This window comes from Ictalurus punctatus, unplaced genomic scaffold (assembly GCF_001660625.3).
Source record: "Ictalurus punctatus breed USDA103 unplaced genomic scaffold, Coco_2.0 Super-Scaffold_100046, whole genome shotgun sequence".
In the NCBI taxonomy this organism is placed as follows: Eukaryota; Metazoa; Chordata; class Actinopteri; order Siluriformes; family Ictaluridae; genus Ictalurus; species Ictalurus punctatus.
The window spans coordinates 3434026-3454786 of record NW_026521087.1 but is presented as its reverse complement, the minus strand read 5'-3'; the positions used below and the strand labels follow the sequence as shown (position 1 = coordinate 3454786).

At 42.3% G+C, this 20761-nt stretch overlaps 2 protein-coding genes across 4 annotated transcripts in view; both read left to right on the top strand.

Annotated features, from left to right (window-relative positions):
* LOC128630122 (NACHT, LRR and PYD domains-containing protein 12) overlaps nucleotides 1–9880 on the top strand; it is a 462144-nt gene extending 452264 nt beyond the window's left edge. The window contains exons 12-13 of the mRNA XM_053678693.1: nucleotides 1268–1441; nucleotides 9669–9880. Coding sequence (XP_053534668.1) covers nucleotides 1268–1441; nucleotides 9669–9681 — 187 coding nt within the window. The 3' untranslated portion in view covers nucleotides 9682–9880. The remainder of the gene's footprint in view (nucleotides 1–1267; nucleotides 1442–9668) is intronic.
* On the top strand, nucleotides 9681–20250 carry LOC108261923 (NLR family CARD domain-containing protein 3). 3 transcript variants are annotated; one of them, XM_053678698.1, is made up of 10 exons: nucleotides 9681–9751; nucleotides 9910–10031; nucleotides 10490–10606; nucleotides 11017–11071; nucleotides 11307–11511; nucleotides 11796–13572; nucleotides 16238–16411; nucleotides 17985–18158; nucleotides 19033–19209; nucleotides 19306–20250. In XM_053678698.1, exons 2-10 carry the CDS (start codon nucleotides 9979–9981, stop codon nucleotides 19373–19375), a joined length of 2802 nt encoding a protein of 933 aa, XP_053534673.1. In that variant the 5' UTR covers nucleotides 9681–9751; nucleotides 9910–9978; the 3' UTR covers nucleotides 19376–20250. The 3 variants fall into 3 exon arrangements, with proteins under 3 accessions (XP_053534673.1, XP_053534674.1, XP_053534675.1); XM_053678699.1 differs by lacking the exon at nucleotides 17985–18158; XM_053678700.1 differs by lacking the exons at nucleotides 16238–16411; nucleotides 17985–18158; nucleotides 19033–19209; nucleotides 19306–20250 and adding an exon at nucleotides 15702–15919.
* The last annotated feature ends 511 nt before the right edge of the window (nucleotides 20251–20761 follow it).

Here is a 20761-nt window from a genome sequence, read left to right as displayed (position 1 = left end):
ATAATAATAATAATAATGATGATGATGTGGTGTCATGTCCTCTGATTTCTGTGTGAGACAAACGCACTCATATTTCTGTTACATGGGAAACTTTAGGGTTAGGGTGCATACATACTCTGCTTTAAATAAACAGCAGGAGATTGAGCACCAGTGACTTGACACCTACAGCTGACAAAGCTGCAAGCAGGGTTCATACCTGCGCAAGAAAACCCCGTTGGATTTAGAGTCCGACGCCTCAAAGTGATTTAAGGAAACACTAGGCTATTCTACTGGAGCCGACGGACGTGTTTGTCCATGTTAGACCTTTCTTCAACAACAACTTCTCAGTCTCGTTTATATTCTCAGGTTTCCGCACGTGGACGCCCTCTTCAGTACATTTACTTCAGTCAAGTAATTAGAGCCTTTACTAGTTTACATGAACACATTCGGACGACTTACTTTACGTCAAAGCATTTTTCTAGTATAAAACACAAGCGTGTTTGATGAATGCCAAGGTGCTTTCCTGCTCATCTGAATAGAGTTCTCTCTGCATTACGACACAGTTTCATAACAGGCTTCAAGTTGCGCAGGTGAAACCCCAGTGTAGTTCAAGTCCAGTGCCCTTTTCTCTCTGCAGTCGGGAAGATGGTGCACACGAGTTAGTTGACACAGACCGCTGACATGCCTTGAACAGGCTTCAAGTTGCGTAGGGGAGACCCCAGTGCATTCCAAGTCCAGTGCCATGTTCTCTTGGCCATCAGTGGAAGGGAGCATGAGACAAGACTTAAGTGCATTTCCTTGGTTCATTTATGTTCTGATGGTTTATGTTTTGATCGTTTCAATGTGCCAACCTTCTTTACCAGCCGTAACCGCGATGGAGAATGAGACAAGGCTTAAGAGTGACTCCAAGGCTCATTTACGTTTTGATCGCGCATGGTTGCAAGTTTCCAAAGTGTCATGTGTCTTTTCAAATGGCTTCATGTTTCTATTATAATGAAGCATTTGTTCAAACAAAAATGTTTTCCGTCCTTTAAGGATCATTGTAACTGATGTTGTTGTTGTTGTTATTGTTGTTATTATTATTATTATTATTATTATTATTATTATTATTATTATTATTATTTTTAATAATAATAATAATTCTAATGCTGATGTGGTGTCCTGTCCTCTGATTTGTGTGTGTGAGAGAAACACACTCACATTTCTGTTACATGGTAAAGAGTAAGTGTGTTATGGCTGTGTGTGTGTTTGAGGTCAGTGTTCTGATATTTCATCATTTCTCTTCCAGGCTGTGGGGGTGTAATCTGACAGAGGAAAGCTGTAGAGTTCTGTCCTCAGTTCTCAGATCAAACTCCTCCAGACTGAGAGAACTGAACCTGAGTGAGAATAACCTGCAGGATTCAGGAGTGAAGCTGCTCTCTGCTGGACTGGAGAATCCACACTGTACACTGGAGATACTGAGGTACACACACACTCTCACACACACACACTCACACACACACACACACTGTACACTGGAGATACTGAGGTACACACACACACACACACTCACAAACACACATCCAGTTTCCATCTGTGGTGATTGTAATTGTAGTGATGTACAGTGCATCCAGAAAGTATTCACAGCGCTTCACTTTTTCCACATTTTGTTATGTTAAAGACCTTGGAGTGATTATTGACTCCAGCCTATCATTTGATGCTCATGTAGATAATATTACTAGGATAGCCTTCTTTCATCTCAGAAATATTGACTATATAATGACTGCATCATACTCCAAAAAAGTTGGGACAGTTGACTGTTTACCGCTGTGTAACATCACCTTTTCTTTTAATAACACTTATTAAGTGTTTGGGTGCTGAGTGAAGACACCAGTTGGTTAAGGTGAGCAAGGAGAATTTCCCCCCATTCATCCATTATACATTTCTTTAGCTGTGCTACTGTACGAGGCCTTCAGTGCCTTATTTTGAGCTTTATAATGCGCCACACATCGGAGGCAGGTCAGGACTGCAGGCAGGTCATGCTAGTGCCAGCACTCTCTTCTTACACAACCATGCGTTTGTGGTTTGGCGTTGTCCTGCTCTGGATGGCAGCATGTGTAGCTCCAAAATGTGTACATATCTTTCTGCATTAATGATGCCCTCACAGATGTGTTACCCATACCATGGACACTGGCACGCCCCCATACCATGGACACTGGCACGCCCCCATACCATGGACACTGGCACGCCCCCATACCATGGACACTGGCACGCCCCCATACCATGGACACTGGCACGCCCCCATACCATGGACACTGGCACGCCCCCATACCATGGACACTGACACGCCCCCATACCATGGACACTGACACGCCCCCATACCAACTGACATGCCCCATACCATGGACACTGACATGCCCCATACCATGGACACTGACACGCCCCCGTACTATGCACACTGACACGCCCCCGTACCATGGACACTGACACGCCCCATACCATGGGCACTGACACGCCCCCATACCATGACAGACGCTAGCTTTTGGATCTGACTCTGATCACAGCTTGGATGGTCCTTTTTCTCTTTGACTCGGAGAACCAAAAACTATTTAAAATGTCGACTCATCAGACCACAAAACAAGATTCCAATGTGCTACTGTCCATCTTAGATAAGACCGAGCCCAGAGAAGTGGTCGGAGCTTCGGAACAATGTATGGCCTCTGCTTTACATAGTAAAGCCTTAACTTGCATCTGTGGATGCAGCGGCGAATACTGTCGACTGACTAAGGTTTACCAAAGTATTCCCGAGCCCATGTCAGGATCTTCATTACAGACTCATGACAGTTTTTAAGAGAGTGACGTCTGAGGGAGCGGAGATCACGCGCATTCAGAAGTGGTTTTATGCCTCGCCCTTTACGCACCGAGATTTGACCGGATTCCTTGAATCTTTTAATTATATTGTGCACTGTAGAAGGTGAAATGACCAAAATCCTACCGATTTGTCTTTGGGGAATGTTCTTCTCAAAGTGCTGGATTATTTGCTGACATATCTGTTGGCAGATTGGCGAGCCTCAACCCATCCTTACTCTTGAAGGACTCCGCCTTTTTTGAAGGCTCCTTATACATATGATTAGACGATAATTAGACCTCACCTGTTTCACATCGCCGCCTTCTTTCAACTCGTCACATCGCTATTAATCCTAAATGACCCCTGTCCCAACTTTTTTGGAACGTGTTGCAGCATCAATTTCAAAATGAATGTTCATCTTCCAGAAAGTTGATTAGGTAAAACATCAAATACCTCGTCTTTATGTTTTTTGTGTAAATACAAGTCAATGTACATTTACAAATGACTCGTCATTGTTTTATTAGCATTTTCCATACTGTCCCAACTTTTTCGGTATTGGGGTTGTCTAATGTCACTACATGATGCGGAAATACTAGTTCATGCTTTCGTCACCTCTAGATTAGATTACTGTAACGCCTTACTGTCTGGATGTTCCAGTAGGAGGATAAACAAACTCCAGTTAGTCCAGAATGCAGCTGCTAGAGTCCTAACTAGAACCAGAAGATACGACACATCACCCCGATCTAATCCACACTGCATTGTCTCCCAGTGAAATCTCACACTGATTATAAAATACTGTTATTAACCTATAAAGAACTGAATGGTCTCGATCCATGCAACTTTGATCAAAAGATGCAAAGTATGTTTGCATAAGTAGTATGCTAGAGTACGAGGCGTACGAGTTCCACTCTCCTCTGTGAAATCCACCTTCATCTTCTGTTTCTCCATCACTGCCTCCAGCTCTGTTGCCTTTCTGACATCCTGAGAGAAAAACACTCATCATTTATACAGATAATTAGCATGTGTGTGTGTGAGTGTGTGTGTGTGAGTGTGTGTGTGTGCGTATGTGTGTGTTTACCTCCAGCAGTGCCTTCTGTACGGCAACTTGTCTGAACACCCTCGCTCCTTCTTCAGGAATGACAGCGCGAAGTTCCTCTTTATTCAGAGAGAATAGCTGAGCTCCTGTTAACACACAAAGACACTGTGTAGTCCTACACACACACACACACACACACAGATATTAATAAATTAATAGATAATATTTTATAAAAATGTGACAAGAGGCAGTGATTCACACAGGCCACTATAGGGAGCCGGAGCACAGACTGCCCTTTTACTAGACCATTAAAAATAAAGAGAATTAGAGTCACACCAGTAACTTTGTTCCAACAAGAGTAACACACACTTTCTGTCAAACTGTCAATCAAAGTAGTGTGTGCTGATTTATAGCCCTTTGTGCTTCTCAGGCCGACATTTCTGTAAGTGAGCTAATTTATGACCGGGGTGGGGGGGGTAACCCTATCGATTGTATCAGTGGGTCAATCTAGCTCCTGTGTGTCTGGGCAGTGGTGGAGAGGGGTGTGTGGGGGAGTAGCCCCCCAACAAAGGTGTTCATGTTAATGAGTCTGTTTTTCTTTTTTTTTTTTTGTGGGGGGTGAAATACGTCTGAAAAGCGTATCAATGGTGAATATGGGGATGTGTTTGTGTTACTGTGTGGCGTTATTTCGTTTGTGTAAACACACTGTTAGAAAAAGCATGATGTTTGAATGTGTACATATAGGAGTAGAATATTTGTTTGTGAAATAAATGAAAACAATTGTTGATTACGTTTTTAGGAGCCCGGTTTGCCTTTGAATAAAAAGTGTAGGAGGTAAAGCGTTTTTTTTTTTTTTTTTTTTTTTTTTTTTTAAAGAATCTGTTTAAAATAATCGTGTGTATTACATACATTCTAAACATAAAGCTTTAGGATGTAAAAATGGTTAAAAGAGCTGTTTAAAAAGAATCGCACGTATTACATGACTTCTAAACAAAGATCCTTACGAGGTAAAAATGTTAGTGTCGGCTAAAAGAATCTCCGTAATGTTTAAACTAGAAGACAAAAAACCCCATCACCTCTCTCTCTCTCTCTCTCTCTCTCTCTCTCTCTCTCTCTCTCTCTCTCTCTCTCTCTCTCTCTCTAAACCCCGCCCATACATACATGTTTCAGACACACCTCTCTCTCTCTCTCTCTCTCTCTCTCTCTCTCTCTAAACCCCGCCCATACATACATGTTTCAGACACACCTCTCTCTCTCTCTCTCTCTCTCTCTCTCTCTCTCTCTCTCTCTAAACCCCGCCCATACATACATGTTTCAGACACACCTCTCTCTAAACCCCGCCCATACATACATGTTTCAGACACACACCTCTCCCTCTCTCTCTCTCTAAACCCCGCCCATACATACATGTTTCAGACACACCCCTCTCTCTCTCTCTCTCTCTCTCTCTCTCTCTCTCTCTCTCTCTCTCTCTAAACCCCGCCCATACATACATGTTTCAGACACACCTCTCTCTCTCTCTCTCTCTCTCTCTCTCTCTCTCTCTCTCTCTTTCTCTCTCTAAACCCCGCCCATACATACATGTTTCAGACACACCTCTCTCTCTCTCTCTAAACCCCGCCCATACATGTTTCAGACACACCTCTCCCTCTCTCTAAACCCCACCCATAAATACATGTTTCAGACACACCTCTCTTGCTCTCTCTAAACCCCACCCATACATACGTTTCAGACACACCTCTCTCTAAACCCCGCCCATACATACATGTTTCAGACACACCTCTCTCTAAACCCCACCCATACATACATGTTTCAGACACACCTCTCTCTAAACCCCGCCCATACATACATGTTTCAGACTCACCTCTCTCTCTCTAAACCCCGCCCATACATACATGTTTCAGACACACCTCTCCCCCTCTCTCTCTAAACCCCGCCCATACATACATGTTTCAAACACACCTCTCTCTCCCTAAACCCCGCCCATACATACATGTTTCAGACACACCTCTACTGCTCTCTCTAAACCCCGCCCATACATACGTTTCAGACACACCTCTCTCTAAACCCCGCCCATAAATACATGTTTCAGACACACCTCTCTCTAAACCCCGCCCATACATACATGTTTCAGACACACCTCTCCCTCTCTCTCTCTCTCTAAATCCAGCCCATACATACGTTTCAGACACACCTCTCTCTCGCTCTCTTTAAACCCCGCCCATACATACATGTTTCAGACACACCTCTCTCTCTCTCTAAACCCCGCCCATACATACGTTTCAGACACACCTCTCTCGCTCTCTTTAAACCCCGCCCATACATATATGTTTCAGACACACCTCTCTCTAAACCCCGCCCATACATACATGTTTCAGACACACCTCTCTCTCTAAACCCCACCCATACATACATGTTTCAGACACACCTCTCCCTCTCTCTCTCTCTCTCTAAACCCCGCCCATACATACGTTTCAGACACACCTCTCTCTAAACCCCGCCCATACATACATGTTTCAGACACACACCTCTCCCTCTCTCTCTCTCTAAACCCCGCCCATACATACATGTTTCAGACACACCCCTCTCTCTCTCTCTCTCTCTCTCTCTCTAAACCCCGCCCATACATACATGTTTCACACACCTCTCCCTCTCTCTCTCTCTCTCTAAACCCCGCCCATACATACATGTTTCAGACACACCTCTCCCTCTCTCTCTCTCTCTAAACCCCGCCCATACATACATGTTTCAGACACACCCCTCTCTCTCTCTCTCTCTCTCTCTCTCTCTCTCTAAACCCCGCCCATACACGTGTTTCACCGGTAGACAGTACTTTCGGTCAAACTGTCAATCGAAGTAGTGTGCTAATTTATGATCTTTGTGTTTTTCCTGACAGGAAAACTTTACACAGAAGTTTCTAAGATCTCGGCTGTGTACCAGTGTTTGTGCTGTGTGATTTAAACGAACCTGCGGCTTCTCATTTTAGCACCGCTAAAGTTTTATTTTTATTTTGAGGAATACTTCAAAGAGGAGGTGGCTGTCTATCGTAACAGTAAGTGTTTTATTAGTGGTGCTTGAAAAGCACTACTATTGTTCTCTTGCATACTTATTATTATTATTATTATTATTATTATTATTATTATTACACTTTTTTTTCGGCACATAACTAGTCCCACACCGTTTGTCGGAGATCGACGGGTGAGGTGTCAATTCAATCGGCTTATTGAGGAGAGGTGTGCTATGACTTTTATAAGCGATCGGAATGCCGGAATTCCCGCTACGGAAGCTCAAATACGGAAAATTTCGAATTGACTTGCATTGAGTTTCGAAAGTATTGGCCCTCTAAGGAGAAAGCTCTAAAAGTTTTGCCTCCGTACACGTTCGGCTCTAAAATGTATTGGCACACGATCTGGCCGGCTCTCAAAAGTATTGGGACCCCGCACGGCCAGCTCTCAAAAGTACTGGCGCCCTTGACAGTCAGCTCTAAAAAGTATTGGCGCACTACACGGCCGGCTCTAACAATGCTGGCGCCCTATCTGTCCGGCTCTCGAAAGTATTGGCGCCGGCCAATACTAAAACATGCTAGCATGATGCTAAAACGTGCAAGCATGATGCTACAACAAGCTAGCATGATGCTAAAACATGCTAGCATCATGCTAAAACCCTGTAGCAACCTATCCATCCGGCTCTCGAAAGTATTGGCGCCCGATCCAAATTTTGTCAGTGCAAGCACCACTCACATTTTCTTCAGGAAATGTACCGGACTAGTTATTATAATAAATATTATTATTCTTCTTCCACTTTTTTCTCTCGCGTTTGTCGGAGATCGACAGGTGAGGTGTTGAATCGATCGGCTTATTGAGCAGAGGTGTGCTATGACTTTTATAAGCGATCGGAATGCCGGAATTCCCGCTACGGAAGCTCAAAGTCAGAAAATTCCCCATAGATTGCATTGAGTTTCGAAAGTATTGGCCCTCTAAACAGAAAGCTCTAAAAGAATTGCCTCCGTACACATTTGGCTCTAAAATGTATTGGCGCACAATCTGTTCAGCTCTCAGAAGTATTGGCACCCTATCTGACCGCCTCTCAAAAGTACTGGCACCCTTGATGGTCAGCTCTAAAAGGTATTGGCGCACTATACGGCCAGCTCCAACAGTGCTTGCACCCTATCTGTCCGGCTCTCAAAAGTATTGGCGCCCTTCACCATTGGCTCTTGAAAGTATTTTCGTCCCATTCCTGTTTTGCCATGGCAAGCACCATCCACATTTTCTTCAGGAAATGTACCGGTCTACTTATTATTATAATTAATGGTGCTTGAAAAGCACTACTATTGTTCTTCGGCCAACTTATTATTATTATTATTATTATTATTATTATTATTATTATAATTATTATTATAATTAATGGTCCTTGAAAAGCACTATTATTGTTATTTGGCAAACTTATTATAATTCTTCTTCTTCTTCCACTTTTTTTTTCGGTGCGAAACTAGTCCCACACCGTTTGTCGGAGATCGACGGTTGAGGTGTCAAATCGATCGGCTTATTGAGCAGAGGTGTGCTATGCATTACGGAAGTGATCGGAATGTCGGCATTCCCAGTACAGAAGCTCAAAGTCGGAAAATTTCCCATCGACTTCCATTGAGTTGCGAAAGAATTGGCGCTCTACACCGCCAGCTCTAAAAGAATTGCCTCCGTACACACCCGGCTCTAAAAAGTATTGGCAACCAATCTGTCCGGCTCTCAGAAGTATTTTCACCCCTCATGGCTGGCTCTCCATAGTATTTCCGCCCTACACGGCCAGCTCTAAAAAGTATAGCTGCACTACACGGCCGGCTCTCAGAAGTATTGGCGCCCTATGCCTCCAGCTCTCAAAAGAATTGAAGCCCATCGCGTCCAGCTCTCAAAAGTATTGGCACCCTACACCGTCAGCTGTCAAAAGTATTGTCACCCCACTCTTCTGGCTGTCAAAAGTATTGGCACTCTACGCTTCCGGCTATCGAAAGTATTGGTGCCTGATCTGAATTTTGCCATGTCAAGCAGCACACATTTTCTTCAGGAAATGTACTGGTCTAGTTTATTATTATTATTATTATTATTATTATTATTATTATTATTGTTGTTGTGTGTCTGTGTGTGTGTCTGTCTTATTATTTCTGTGTCTGTGTTATTATTTCAGACATCAGATATTTCTCATCTATATTAAATGTTTTCTACACATTTGATCATTTTAGAAAATGTTTGAAGGATTTTTACACGCACCCCTGCTCTCATCAGACAGAACCTCGATTGGGAAACACTGGGTTAGTTACTCGTCTGACCAATGTGTTTAACTTACTCTCCATCATCTCCTTTATTCTGAGTAACATTCATTATTCACACAAAAACTACTTACACACCAATCCTCACTAATATCAGGATACTCGCTCTCATTAAGGGGAAACGAGAAAAAATACATTTCTGCAGATATTTAAGTAAACTTACTCAGTGTATGAGTTCTGCTTCTTTATCTAATGATCTGCTGAGTGTTTCTAGCACTTCCTGGTATTTAAATTTTGTTTATATATTTGTATAGAGCTCTGACAGTTGTTCGTGCACAGCTGAATGAAGTCACGAGATAATAAATGAAGGTAATGAAATGATAATGTGTGTGATGTAGATTTTACCAGACTTTTAATTCTGTTCTCTGTATTTGCAGCGTTTTCAGGCTTATACTTTCAGTATTTACAGGCCTGTGCTCGATGGATCAGAAAGCTGTCTGATAACAAACCATATCTCTGTGTGTGTGTGTTTATTACCCTACCTCACTGCCCCTCCCCCTCTGCAGAATAAACAGTTAGGAAGTGAAAGTGAAAGTCGTCTCCATTTTGTGTGGAGGGGAAAATACAGCATTTCAGGAGTAAAAAAACAGTGAGTATCTACATCTAAAGCTATAATATATAAACACACTGAATGTGCACTAGATGCAGAAGAGTTTTGTGGGTTTGTACTGAAGTTTGAATGTACACAGGCTGTTTTATGACTTGATACGTGACTATTTCCTGTAAGTGAACTCTGTGCTGAAACAGGGTTTGATTTAACACACCGATGTTGGAGTGAAGTGAACGTGTGTCCTGCTGTAATCTGGAGAAGGAGACATGACCTCCAACATGAGTGTGTCTGGAAAACAGGACTTAAAGAGAGACGAGAGGTGAGTTACTTTTCCATTCACCAGCAATAAACACACACCGTCTCATGGAACAGATCTGTATCTCTAAACACTCACTAGTTAACAGAGGAACTAGACTTTGGTTTAAGGTGTTTAATAGCAGTGAATATATCATTGATCTGATCTAAGAACAGTTTAGAGAAATCCTTCACTGAGAGAAGAGTAAGAAGGACTGTGTAATGTGGAGGAGAAGAGCAGCGTAGCTTTGAGTCAGTGAACTCTACAGGCTTTAAGACCCAGCTGAGTCAGTTATCTGTGATTGGGACTCCTGACATCAGTGTAATTCCTGAGGTATGAGGCGTGTCTCCTGTTTGAATAAGTGTGCAGACTGGAGCTGAATTAAAAAGATGGAATTATTGGTGTTTAATGATGAACACATTGTGTAACAGTGCTGAGACAGCAGAGTATTAATTATTGCTGATATTTCTGTTTAATTCTAGAATGATGGAGGGAAAGAGATCAGACTCACCAGAACCCAGCTGTGTGTCCATGAAGAGTGACTGGTCAATGGGTCGTCCATTTGACTTCAGAGACGGAGCCAGTTCTCCTGATGTGAGGTCAGTACAGTGAGGTGTTTTACAGCAGTGTTCCACCTGATCAAACTCACTGGTCTCATTCTGAAGCCCTTCATGATCTTTATCAGGTGTTGAAGCAGTAAAACACTAAACTGTGCAGTGCTGCAGCTCTCGGACTGGCAGTGAGGAAAACTGCTTTAAGAGTTCAGTTCAGCCTGCAGTCCCTGAGCTGGAGGGTCTGTGGTGCTACACAACAACATTTACACCTGGGACATTAATGACTAGATCACTGTTTTATTCATAAACATGTTAGTGTCAGTGAGAAATCCTGAAATCAGTGTATTGTGTTAAGAGGATAGTGTTAAATATCTGTCTCTGTATGTATTAGTGTGTGTTGTGCAGCTATGAATACATATAGTCTATATCACATCATGTGTTTTATTTCTTCACAGACCACAACAGAAGAAATCAAACCTCAGCAGAAATCAGTTGGACTCCATATTCAAGGTGTGTGTCTTTTTAATGTGTGTAACTTGTGTGTGAGCAGGTTGCAGGTTTTTTTATTTAAGATCATGACAATTTACAGATTTATTGATGTGCAGCAGCGTTATGGGTAATCGGGCAGAATTTCAGCTGTAACTGTGGGAATAGAAAGAGACTTTTATTCTTTTCATAAAATAAAAGCATCTCTCAGTGTGTAACATTATAATATTTAGATGTGTTCCTGTGTGTTTCTAACCAGGAGCTGGAACACAAAGTCATCACTCTGATAAAGAATGAGCTGAAGAGGTTTAGGAAGCTCCTGAGTGCAGATTACCCAGCATGCACTGAGAGGGAGGTGGAGGATGAGGAGGATCTGCACAGTGTCAGCGAGGGAGCGCTGAAGATCACACTGCACGTCCTGAAGAACATGGACCACACAGATCTCGCTCACACACTGCACAACAGTAAGAGCTCTGAGTCATGGCTTTATTCCGTCAGGTTCACTTCAGAGAGAGGAAATAGTTTTAGATAGGAACACTTTTAGTTTGAAGTTCGAGTTTAGTATCATGTACATCTGCTGCGTTTCTGTTCTGTTCGTGGTCCAGCTTGTGGTGACTCTGTACAGTGGTCCTGTTCCTTCAGGAATATTTACTACATGAATCAGGAATGAACAGCAGCATTTGAATTTGACATTTAATCCTGTGTTCAGTGATTTTACATTAAAACATCTTATTACTTTGTTTATTAGAACTCGCCTCTGTGTATCAGACAAAGCTGAAATCCAGCCTGAGAGAGAAGTTTAAAAGAATTAATGAAGGAATCTCACAGCATGGAAGCTCAGCACTTCTGAATGAGATCTACACAGAGCTCTACATCACAGAGGGTTGGAGTGGAGACGTCAATAATGAACATGAGGTGAGACAGATTGAGACAGCGTCCAGGAGACCAGCAACACAGGAGACACCCATCAAATGTAATGATCTCTTTAAAGACAAGTCCATCAGAAGTGTTCTGACTAAAGGAGTTGCTGGAATTGGAAAAACAGTCTCTGTGCAGAAGTTCATTCTGGACTGGACTGAAGGAAAAGCAAATCAGGACGTCACCTTCATGTTTCCACTTCCCTTTAGAGAGCTGAATCTGATGAAGCAGAAACATCTCAGTCTGATGGATCTTCTTCATCACTTTTTCCCTGAAATAAGAAAACTAGAAGTAATAGACTGTGACTCCTACAAAGTGGTGTTGATCTTTGATGGTCTGGATGAGTGTCGACTTCCTCTAAATTTCCAGAAGAATGAGAGACTGTGTGATGTGACAGAGTCAGCCTCAGTGGATGTGCTGCTGACGAACCTCATCAAGGGGAATCTGCTTCCCTCTGCTCTCCTCTGGATAACCTCTCGACCAGGAGCAGCCAATCAGATCCCTCCTGAGTGTGTAGCCCAGGTAACAGAGGTACGAGGGTTCAGTGATCCTCAGAAAGAGGAGTACTTCAGGAAGAGGATCAGTGATCGGAGCCTGGCCAATAAAATCATCAGACACGTGAAGTCTTCAAGAAGCCTCTACATCATGTGCCACATCCCAGTCTTCTGCTGGATCTCAGCCACTGTTCTAGAGAGAATGTTGGGTGAAGCAGAGAGTGGAGAGATCCCCAAGACTCTGACTCAAATGTTCACACACTTCCTGATCTTTCAGATCAAACACAAGGACCAAAAGTACCATCAGAAATGTGACCCTGATCCTCAGCAGACCAGAGAGAGTATCCTGGCACTGGGAAAACTGGCTTTCCAACAGCTGGAGAAAGGAAACCTGATCTTCTATGAGGAAGACCTGAGAGAGTGTGGCATTGATGTGAGAGAAGTGTCAGTGTACTCAGGAGTGTGTACCCAAATCTTCAGAGAGGAGTTTGGGCTTCACCTGGGGAAGGTGTTCAGCTTTGTACATCTGAGTGTTCAGGAGTTTCTGGCTGCTTTATATGCATTTTTCTGCTTTATTTTTAGAAAGACAAATGTGTTAGTGGAGCAAAGCACTGGACGTTCTAATTTCTTCAGAAAGTCAGACATGTCTGATCTCCTCAGGACTGCAGTGAACAAGGCCTTACAGAGTGAGAATGGACACCTGGACCTGTTCCTCCGCTTCCTTCTGGGTCTCTCACTGGAGTCCAATCAGACTCTCTTACGAGGTTTAATGCCCCAGACAGGAAGCAGCTCTCACAGCAAACAGGAAACAGTCAAGTACATCAAGAAGAAGATCAGGGAGAATCCATCTCCAGAGAAATCCATCAATCTGTTCCACTGTCTGAATGAACTGAATGATCATTCTCTAGTGCAGGAAGTACAGTCTTACCTGAACAGAGGAGGTGACAGTCGTCTCAGTGGAACCAGACTCTCTCCTGCTCAGTGGTCAGCTCTGGTGTTTGTGTTACTGAACTCAGATCAGGAGCTGGATGTGTTTGATTTGAGTAAATATGACCGATCAGAGGAATGTCTTCTGAAGCTGCTGCCAGTGGTCAAAGCCTCCAGAAGAGCGGAGTGAGTATTTTTATTTATAAATGTATCACTGCATGGTTTATTATTTTAATGTAACACTGAACTGCACTGTTTGGATTAATGCTGGTTAATAATTACTCTAATCATCTTTAAACAAACCTCTGGTACTGTTCCAGAAGAGTTTCACTTTTTACACCAACACGTTACGTCTGCACTGAGGGCGGGACCATGTGGACAAAACCTTCTATCACCATTTATTACCTTTTCTCTAAAACTGATGAAGAAATGATCTCTACAGAATAACTGCATGTATTCATCACTGCTTTCTGATCATTTTGTGATCTAAACACCAGTGAAAGGCACTTTTTCTTTTCTCCTTTCATTTGAAAGTGACATTGAACAGAACTTCACAAACGAGAAGAAGAGAAACAGAACACTGTCACCATGGGAACAATATGAATACAGCATGTGACATTGGTGATATAGAAGATATAGGAAAATATCTATCAATAGACATGACTGATTATTCTATTTTCTGGTCCTATGATGTGTATCAGCGTATCACACCGCCCAATCTGCACTGAGGGACACGTGAGAGTGTCGTGGAAAACAATCTTTCCAACCTAAGCTAAACACTTCAGAGACAGAGGGTTTGTAGATGCCAAAGGTCATCAAACTTTATTGAAACAACAAAGTGAGACAGTCTGCAGAAAGTCTGAATTATACACACACACGTCTTTATATACTTTTCTGAAGCAGTAAAATTATCCCTAGGCGGGGCATTAACCTCTTCTTTCTAAAAACAAACCAGTCTCCATCGCCGTAATGAATTATTCATATCTATATGATACCTTACATTTGTGGTGCATGCGTTGTGAGTTGGATTTTCTTAAAGGTTTTATTGGGACAAGGTCATTTTTTGCAGCGCATGAGCCTTGCGTTGAATTTTCTGAAAGGTTTCATCAGGACAGGATTTTTACCCCGTCCCAGATTTCCCCCTTATACCTTAATGATCTTCTGGCTTTAGTCCCCGCCTGGTACACTTCATCCTGGAAGTCTGATCTGTTATTGTGACACTGGTGTTGAAGCTTAAAGGGCTTTGATTGGAAACACAGTTCTGGTGAATGTCTAATTGCTCATTTATTGCCAGAGTAAAGCTGCTTTAGACAAAACACACGGTTCTTCTAACTCCGTTTACAAAGGACATACAGAGATGCAGAAAAACACCTGATGTTCAGTAACACATAGACGTCTTCTAGCTCACTACACACTTACAATAGAACTTGATTAAAACTCTTCTGTGCTTTTTCACTTTCACACCGGCCTTGTTTGGTTTGGACCGATCAGACTTTCTCTTTAGATTGGATCTGGTGTGGGATTAGTTTACAGGAAGAAAGAGGATTGTCCTCGAGGACGGATTTCCAGTTAGCAAAAACATCATAATAATACCTCTGTGCAGATCAAGGGATACGTCCTGTTTATAACTTAATCTCTTACAAAAATGTGTGAATATTTACCATAAACAAACAAACAAACAAACAAATACATAATGCATGCACTGTGTGAGACGGATTTCCAGTTAGCAAACTAACTCGTCAACTTACTCCACACACACACACACACACTCTCACACACTCTCACATACACACTCACAAACACGCTCTCATTCACACACACACTCTCTCTCACACACACACACACACTCTCTCTCTCTCACACACACACTCTCTCTCACACACACACACTCTCACACACACACACACACTCTCTCTCACACACACACTCTCTCTCTCACACACACACTCTCTCACACACACACTCTCTCTCTCTCACACACACACACACACACTCTCTCACACACACACTCTCACACACTAACACACTCTCTCACTCTCACACACAGACTTTTTTTTTACATGTACTTCCCTTAAAAATGGTTTCAATTATAATAAAGTATTTATTCAAACAAAAACCCTTCTGTTTTCATTTCAATAATAATAATAATAATAATAATAATAGTAATAATAATAGTAATAGTAATAATAGTAGTAGTAGTAGTAGTAGTAATAATAATAATAATAATAATAATAATAATAATAATAATAATAATACTGATGTGGTGTCCTGTCCTCTGAGGTCAGTGTTCTGATATTTCATCATTTCTCTTCCAGGCTGTGTCGGTGTAATCTGACAGAGGAAAGCTGTAGAGTTCTGTCCTCAGTTCTCAGATCAAACTCCTCCAGACTGAGAGAACTGGACCTGAGTGACAATAACCTGCAGGATTCAGGAGTGAAGCTGCTCTCTGCTGGACTGGAGAATCCACACTGTACACTGGAGATACTGAGGCACACACACACACTCACACACACTGTACACTGGAGATACTGAGGTACACACACACACACACACACACACACACACACACACACACACACACACTCTGTCTCTCTCACACACAGACTTTTTTTTTACGTGTACTTCCCTTAAAAATGGTTTCCATTATTCAAACAAAAACCCTTCTGTTTTCATTTCAATAATAATAATAATAATAATAATAATAATAATAATGCTGATGTGGTGTCCTGTCCTCTGATTTGTGTGTGTGAGAGAAACACACTCACATTTCTGTTACATGGTAAAGAGTAAGTATTATGGCTGTGTGTGTGTTTGAGGTCAGTGTTCTGATATTTCATCATTTCTCTTCCAGGCTGCGTGTGTGTAAACTGACAGAGGAAAGCTGTAGAGTTCTGTCCTCAGTTCTCAGATCAAACTCCTCCAGACTGAGAGAACTGAACCTGAGTGACAATAAACTGCAGGATTCAGGAGTGAAGCTGCTCTCTGCTGGACTGGAGAATCCACACTGTACACTGGAGATACTGAGGTACACACACACACACACACACAGACACACACACACACACTGTACACTGGAGATACTGAGGTACACACACACACACACACACACGCACACACACACTGTACACTGGAGATACTGAGGTACACACACACACACACACACAGTACACTGGAGATACTGAGGTACACACACACACACTGTACACTGGAGTTACTGAGGTACACACACAGACTCAGACACACTATAATGATAATAACTTTATTTATATAGCACTTTTCATACATAAATGCAGCTCAAAGTGCTTCAGAATCCAAAAGAATCAAAAACACGCAGTTTTCCTGTGTGTGTCTCTTTAAATGCAAATGAGCTGCTGAGCCCCGCCCCCTTTCCGGACGAGAACAGCTCCTGTTTCGGGTAGTACATTAGCCGTGGAATCTGCTAACAAGCTCATTCGGAAAGGCGATTTACAAACACCCACAAAATATAAAGTGCGATACTTACGTCTTCTGGATATGAAGCTGGATCACGAACAGTTGGTACTGATCCGTTCCTGAGAATCAAGTTTTTTAGTAAATCCTGCTTTGTATTGACCCGCGTTCACACAGCAGTCTGGTGTGAAACGATGTCAGGGATTTTTGGAGCACGAGTCCAAGTCTGAGTTCAAAAGTATGGGATTCATTTTCTATCAAAAGTTTTGCGGTCAGGGATCGAAAAATAATAATCGTGACTCAAACATTTAAAAACACGTAAAATTATATCACACAAAACTGAACCATGAAATCAAAGTCTTCTGAATCACACAAAATCATGTTTCCATGGTGATATTACTGTGTTTTTGTGCTCTCTGACATTTTCTGCTCATGTTTTCTTTTTCTGAACGCTTCTGCTGGTTTTCCCTTCGCGCTTGTTTCCACATTCTCCGCTCGCTTTTCCAAATGTTGGAGTTTCATGTAAATCAGGACGGGGTTTAGCGTCACCATTGGTCCACTACAGCTCCTCCTCTAGCCAATCAGTCGAAGAGGGGAGTTGACGTCACTCCTCTGAGACTCATGGCTGTTGTGTTCATAGACACACATAGACTCCGCATTGGCCGCTGGATCGTAGGTCAACAGTAATAAGTCTCAGCTTATATTATAGTTTATATTATAAACTAAACTGCTGCTAATCGAGATTTTCATCTATACTGCCGTTTTTCTGCAAACCACTTTTATGACAAGCTCCTCGTTTCGGCTGAGCGACTGATATGTTGTGAATCTTACTGTAGTTAGTTGTGTAGTTAACTTTACACATTAAAGAGTTCCTGTGGAAATGCTCCTACACACACTTTATGAAGAAATTCATAAACATTCATTCACTTCTCACATCAGAACAAAGTGCATGTATTTCTACAGCGTGTAGGTCAGTGTACATTACACACACATTTACTTTAATAACATCACAATACTAGTTTATTGTTTATACACAGGCTGTTCATTTTATATTTTTATCCTGACATTAGAACCTTGTGTTCAGGTAAACACTTTATTTCCCACCTGATGGAAACTCCTCATTTCACAATCAGATAAATAAATCTAACACTTCATCATTTCTCTTCCAGTCTGTGGCGGTGTAATCTGACAGAGGAAAGCTGTAGAGTTCTGTCCTCAGTTCTCAGATCAAACTCCTCCAGACTGAGAGAACTGAACCTGAGTCTCAATAACCTGCAGGATTCAGGAGTGAAGCTGCTCTCTGCTGGACTGGAGAATCCACACTGTACACTGGAGACACTGAGGTGTACACACGTGTACACACACACACACACACACACACACACACACACACACACACACACACACACACACACACACACACACACACACACACACTCACCCACTGTACACTGGAGACACTGAGGTACACACACACACACACACACACACACACACACTGTACACTGGAGACATTGAGGTACACACACACACTCTCACACACTGTACACTGAGGTACACACACACAGACACATACACACACACTGTACACTGGAGATACTGAGGTACACACACACACACACACACTGTACACTGGAGATACTGAGGTACACACACACTGGAGATACTGAGGTACACACACACACACACACTGTACACTGGAGATACTGAGGTACACTCACCACACACACACACACACACACACACACACACACACTGGAGATACTGAGGTACACACACACACACACACACACACACTACACTGGAGATACTGAGGTACACACACACACACACACAGACTGTACACTGGGGATACTGAGGTACACACACACACACACACACACACACACACACTCACTGTACACTGGAGATACTGAGGTACACACACACACACACACACACACACACACTGTACACTGGAGATACTGAGGTACACACACACACTCACACACTGTACACTGGAGAGACTGAGGTACGTACACACACTCTCTCTCTCTCTCTCTCTCACTCACACACACAGTTTCCCTCTGTGGTGACTGTAATTGTAGTGATGTGATATTGTCATTGTTGTGTGTGTGAGATGAGAGTAAATGTTGTGTATATAAAGATTTTGTGTAGTTGATGTTTTCAGAGCTAAAACTGAGTGTGTTAAGTGTGAGAAGGTTTTCTTTCTTGCAGGATGTGGAACTGCAGGATTACAGATGAAGGTTGTGCTGCTCTGGCTTCTGCTCTGAGGTCAAACTCCTCATCACACCTGAGAGAACTGAATCTGAAGTATAATAATCCAGGAGAATCAGGAGAGAAGCTGCTCTCTGATCTACTGAAGGATCCACACTGTAACCTGGAGACACTACAGTGAGTTACTGACTAACTGTCTCTTTACTCTACTGTATCATACTGAATAATGTGTGTGTGTGAGTGTTTATGCTGATGTTCTTCTCTGTCTTACAGCATTAAGGATAATACTCACCAGGACTGGCGTATGACAGGAGTCTCACCTCAAACCTCTTCTCCAGGATAAAGCAGTCTTGGTGAAGAGTTAGAACCCGTCCCACATTTCCAGCAGTTTGGGAGTTGAATCATTAAACTTAAAGGGGCAGAGCAGAAACAAAGTCAAGAACAGGCAGAAGGTCGTACACAGGAGAAATCAACACACATAACCAAATATCTGCTGTACAAAGCAACGGCACCGATCTGCCCCGGGGATGGAGACTGACGAGGCTTAAGTACACGTCCGGAAATGTACAGCCAACTCATCCCGAACCACGAGGCGGGAGCAGGCGTGTACGAGATGTGATCGTCCAATGGCAAGCCGGAACATGACACATCGCAGTGGACTGGGCTTAAAAGAGGAGGAGACAAGTCACCCATCCCTCCCCCGACATAGACACACGAATGGAACATAGTACAAACAGAAATACAACTGAGGACGTAACAATGGTCAAGTATCAAATAGAATGTAAACTTGCATTGATGAAGGTAATGTTGTTAGTAATTGTTTCTAAATTACCATGGTAACACAGCTCCAAGGTATAAAAATATGGAGTTTGTCATCAATCAAACAGTAACCAGTTTTAATACCTAAAAAAGTTTACGTAGCAAAATTTAGCAAAGCGTTTTACAGTAAATTAAAATGTAAGATTAAATTAATGAAATGTTGTGCAGAACATGCTTATGTTAATGTTTGTTTCATTATATGATCATATAAATAAATAAATACTCCCAAAGTCACCAGAATGGAATGCTTTTTGCTGTTAAACATTTAGAGATTGAGGTTGTGGTGACTCAGTAGTTCACTCAGTATATCTGGGTAAGACACAGTGAACGACTCACTGCTGGCATTCATGAAGAAGTCATAAACTCCACTGGAATAATAAATAGGATCTAATAAAACCATGTGTGGAAATTATTGGTGTAAGTTTGTTAGGATAGACTTCCTCCAACCTGGAACTATATCCTCCAGTCCACGCGGTGGCGGTAACGCGCCTAACAGCTGCGTCGCCGACCAGTAGAAATCACAGAAGAAGAAAAAGCTGCAGCGGGTATCTCCTGAGCAGTTGAGTTATTACACCGAACTAATCATCTCCAGATTAAATTATTTCTGACAGTTTTACAGTTAGATTTGATCCCGTTTAAACAAAGAAGCTGGTTATTTTGTCTGTGTTTGAGGAATTAAAACCCCGTTCTGTTTTTAAACCCGAGGTAAGTTAAACGGAAGCTTTGTGGCCGAATCCCAAATTGATGTCATTTCCGGTTTAAGTGCACTTATTAGGGATGAAATAATGACGGTCTACACCCTATGTAGTGCAATATTTTATAACCTTACTTTATCATAAAATCCATTGTTTGCTCCCTGCTTATAGCAACTAAAATAAACAAGTGAGTGTAAAAGTGGATAAGTCATTTA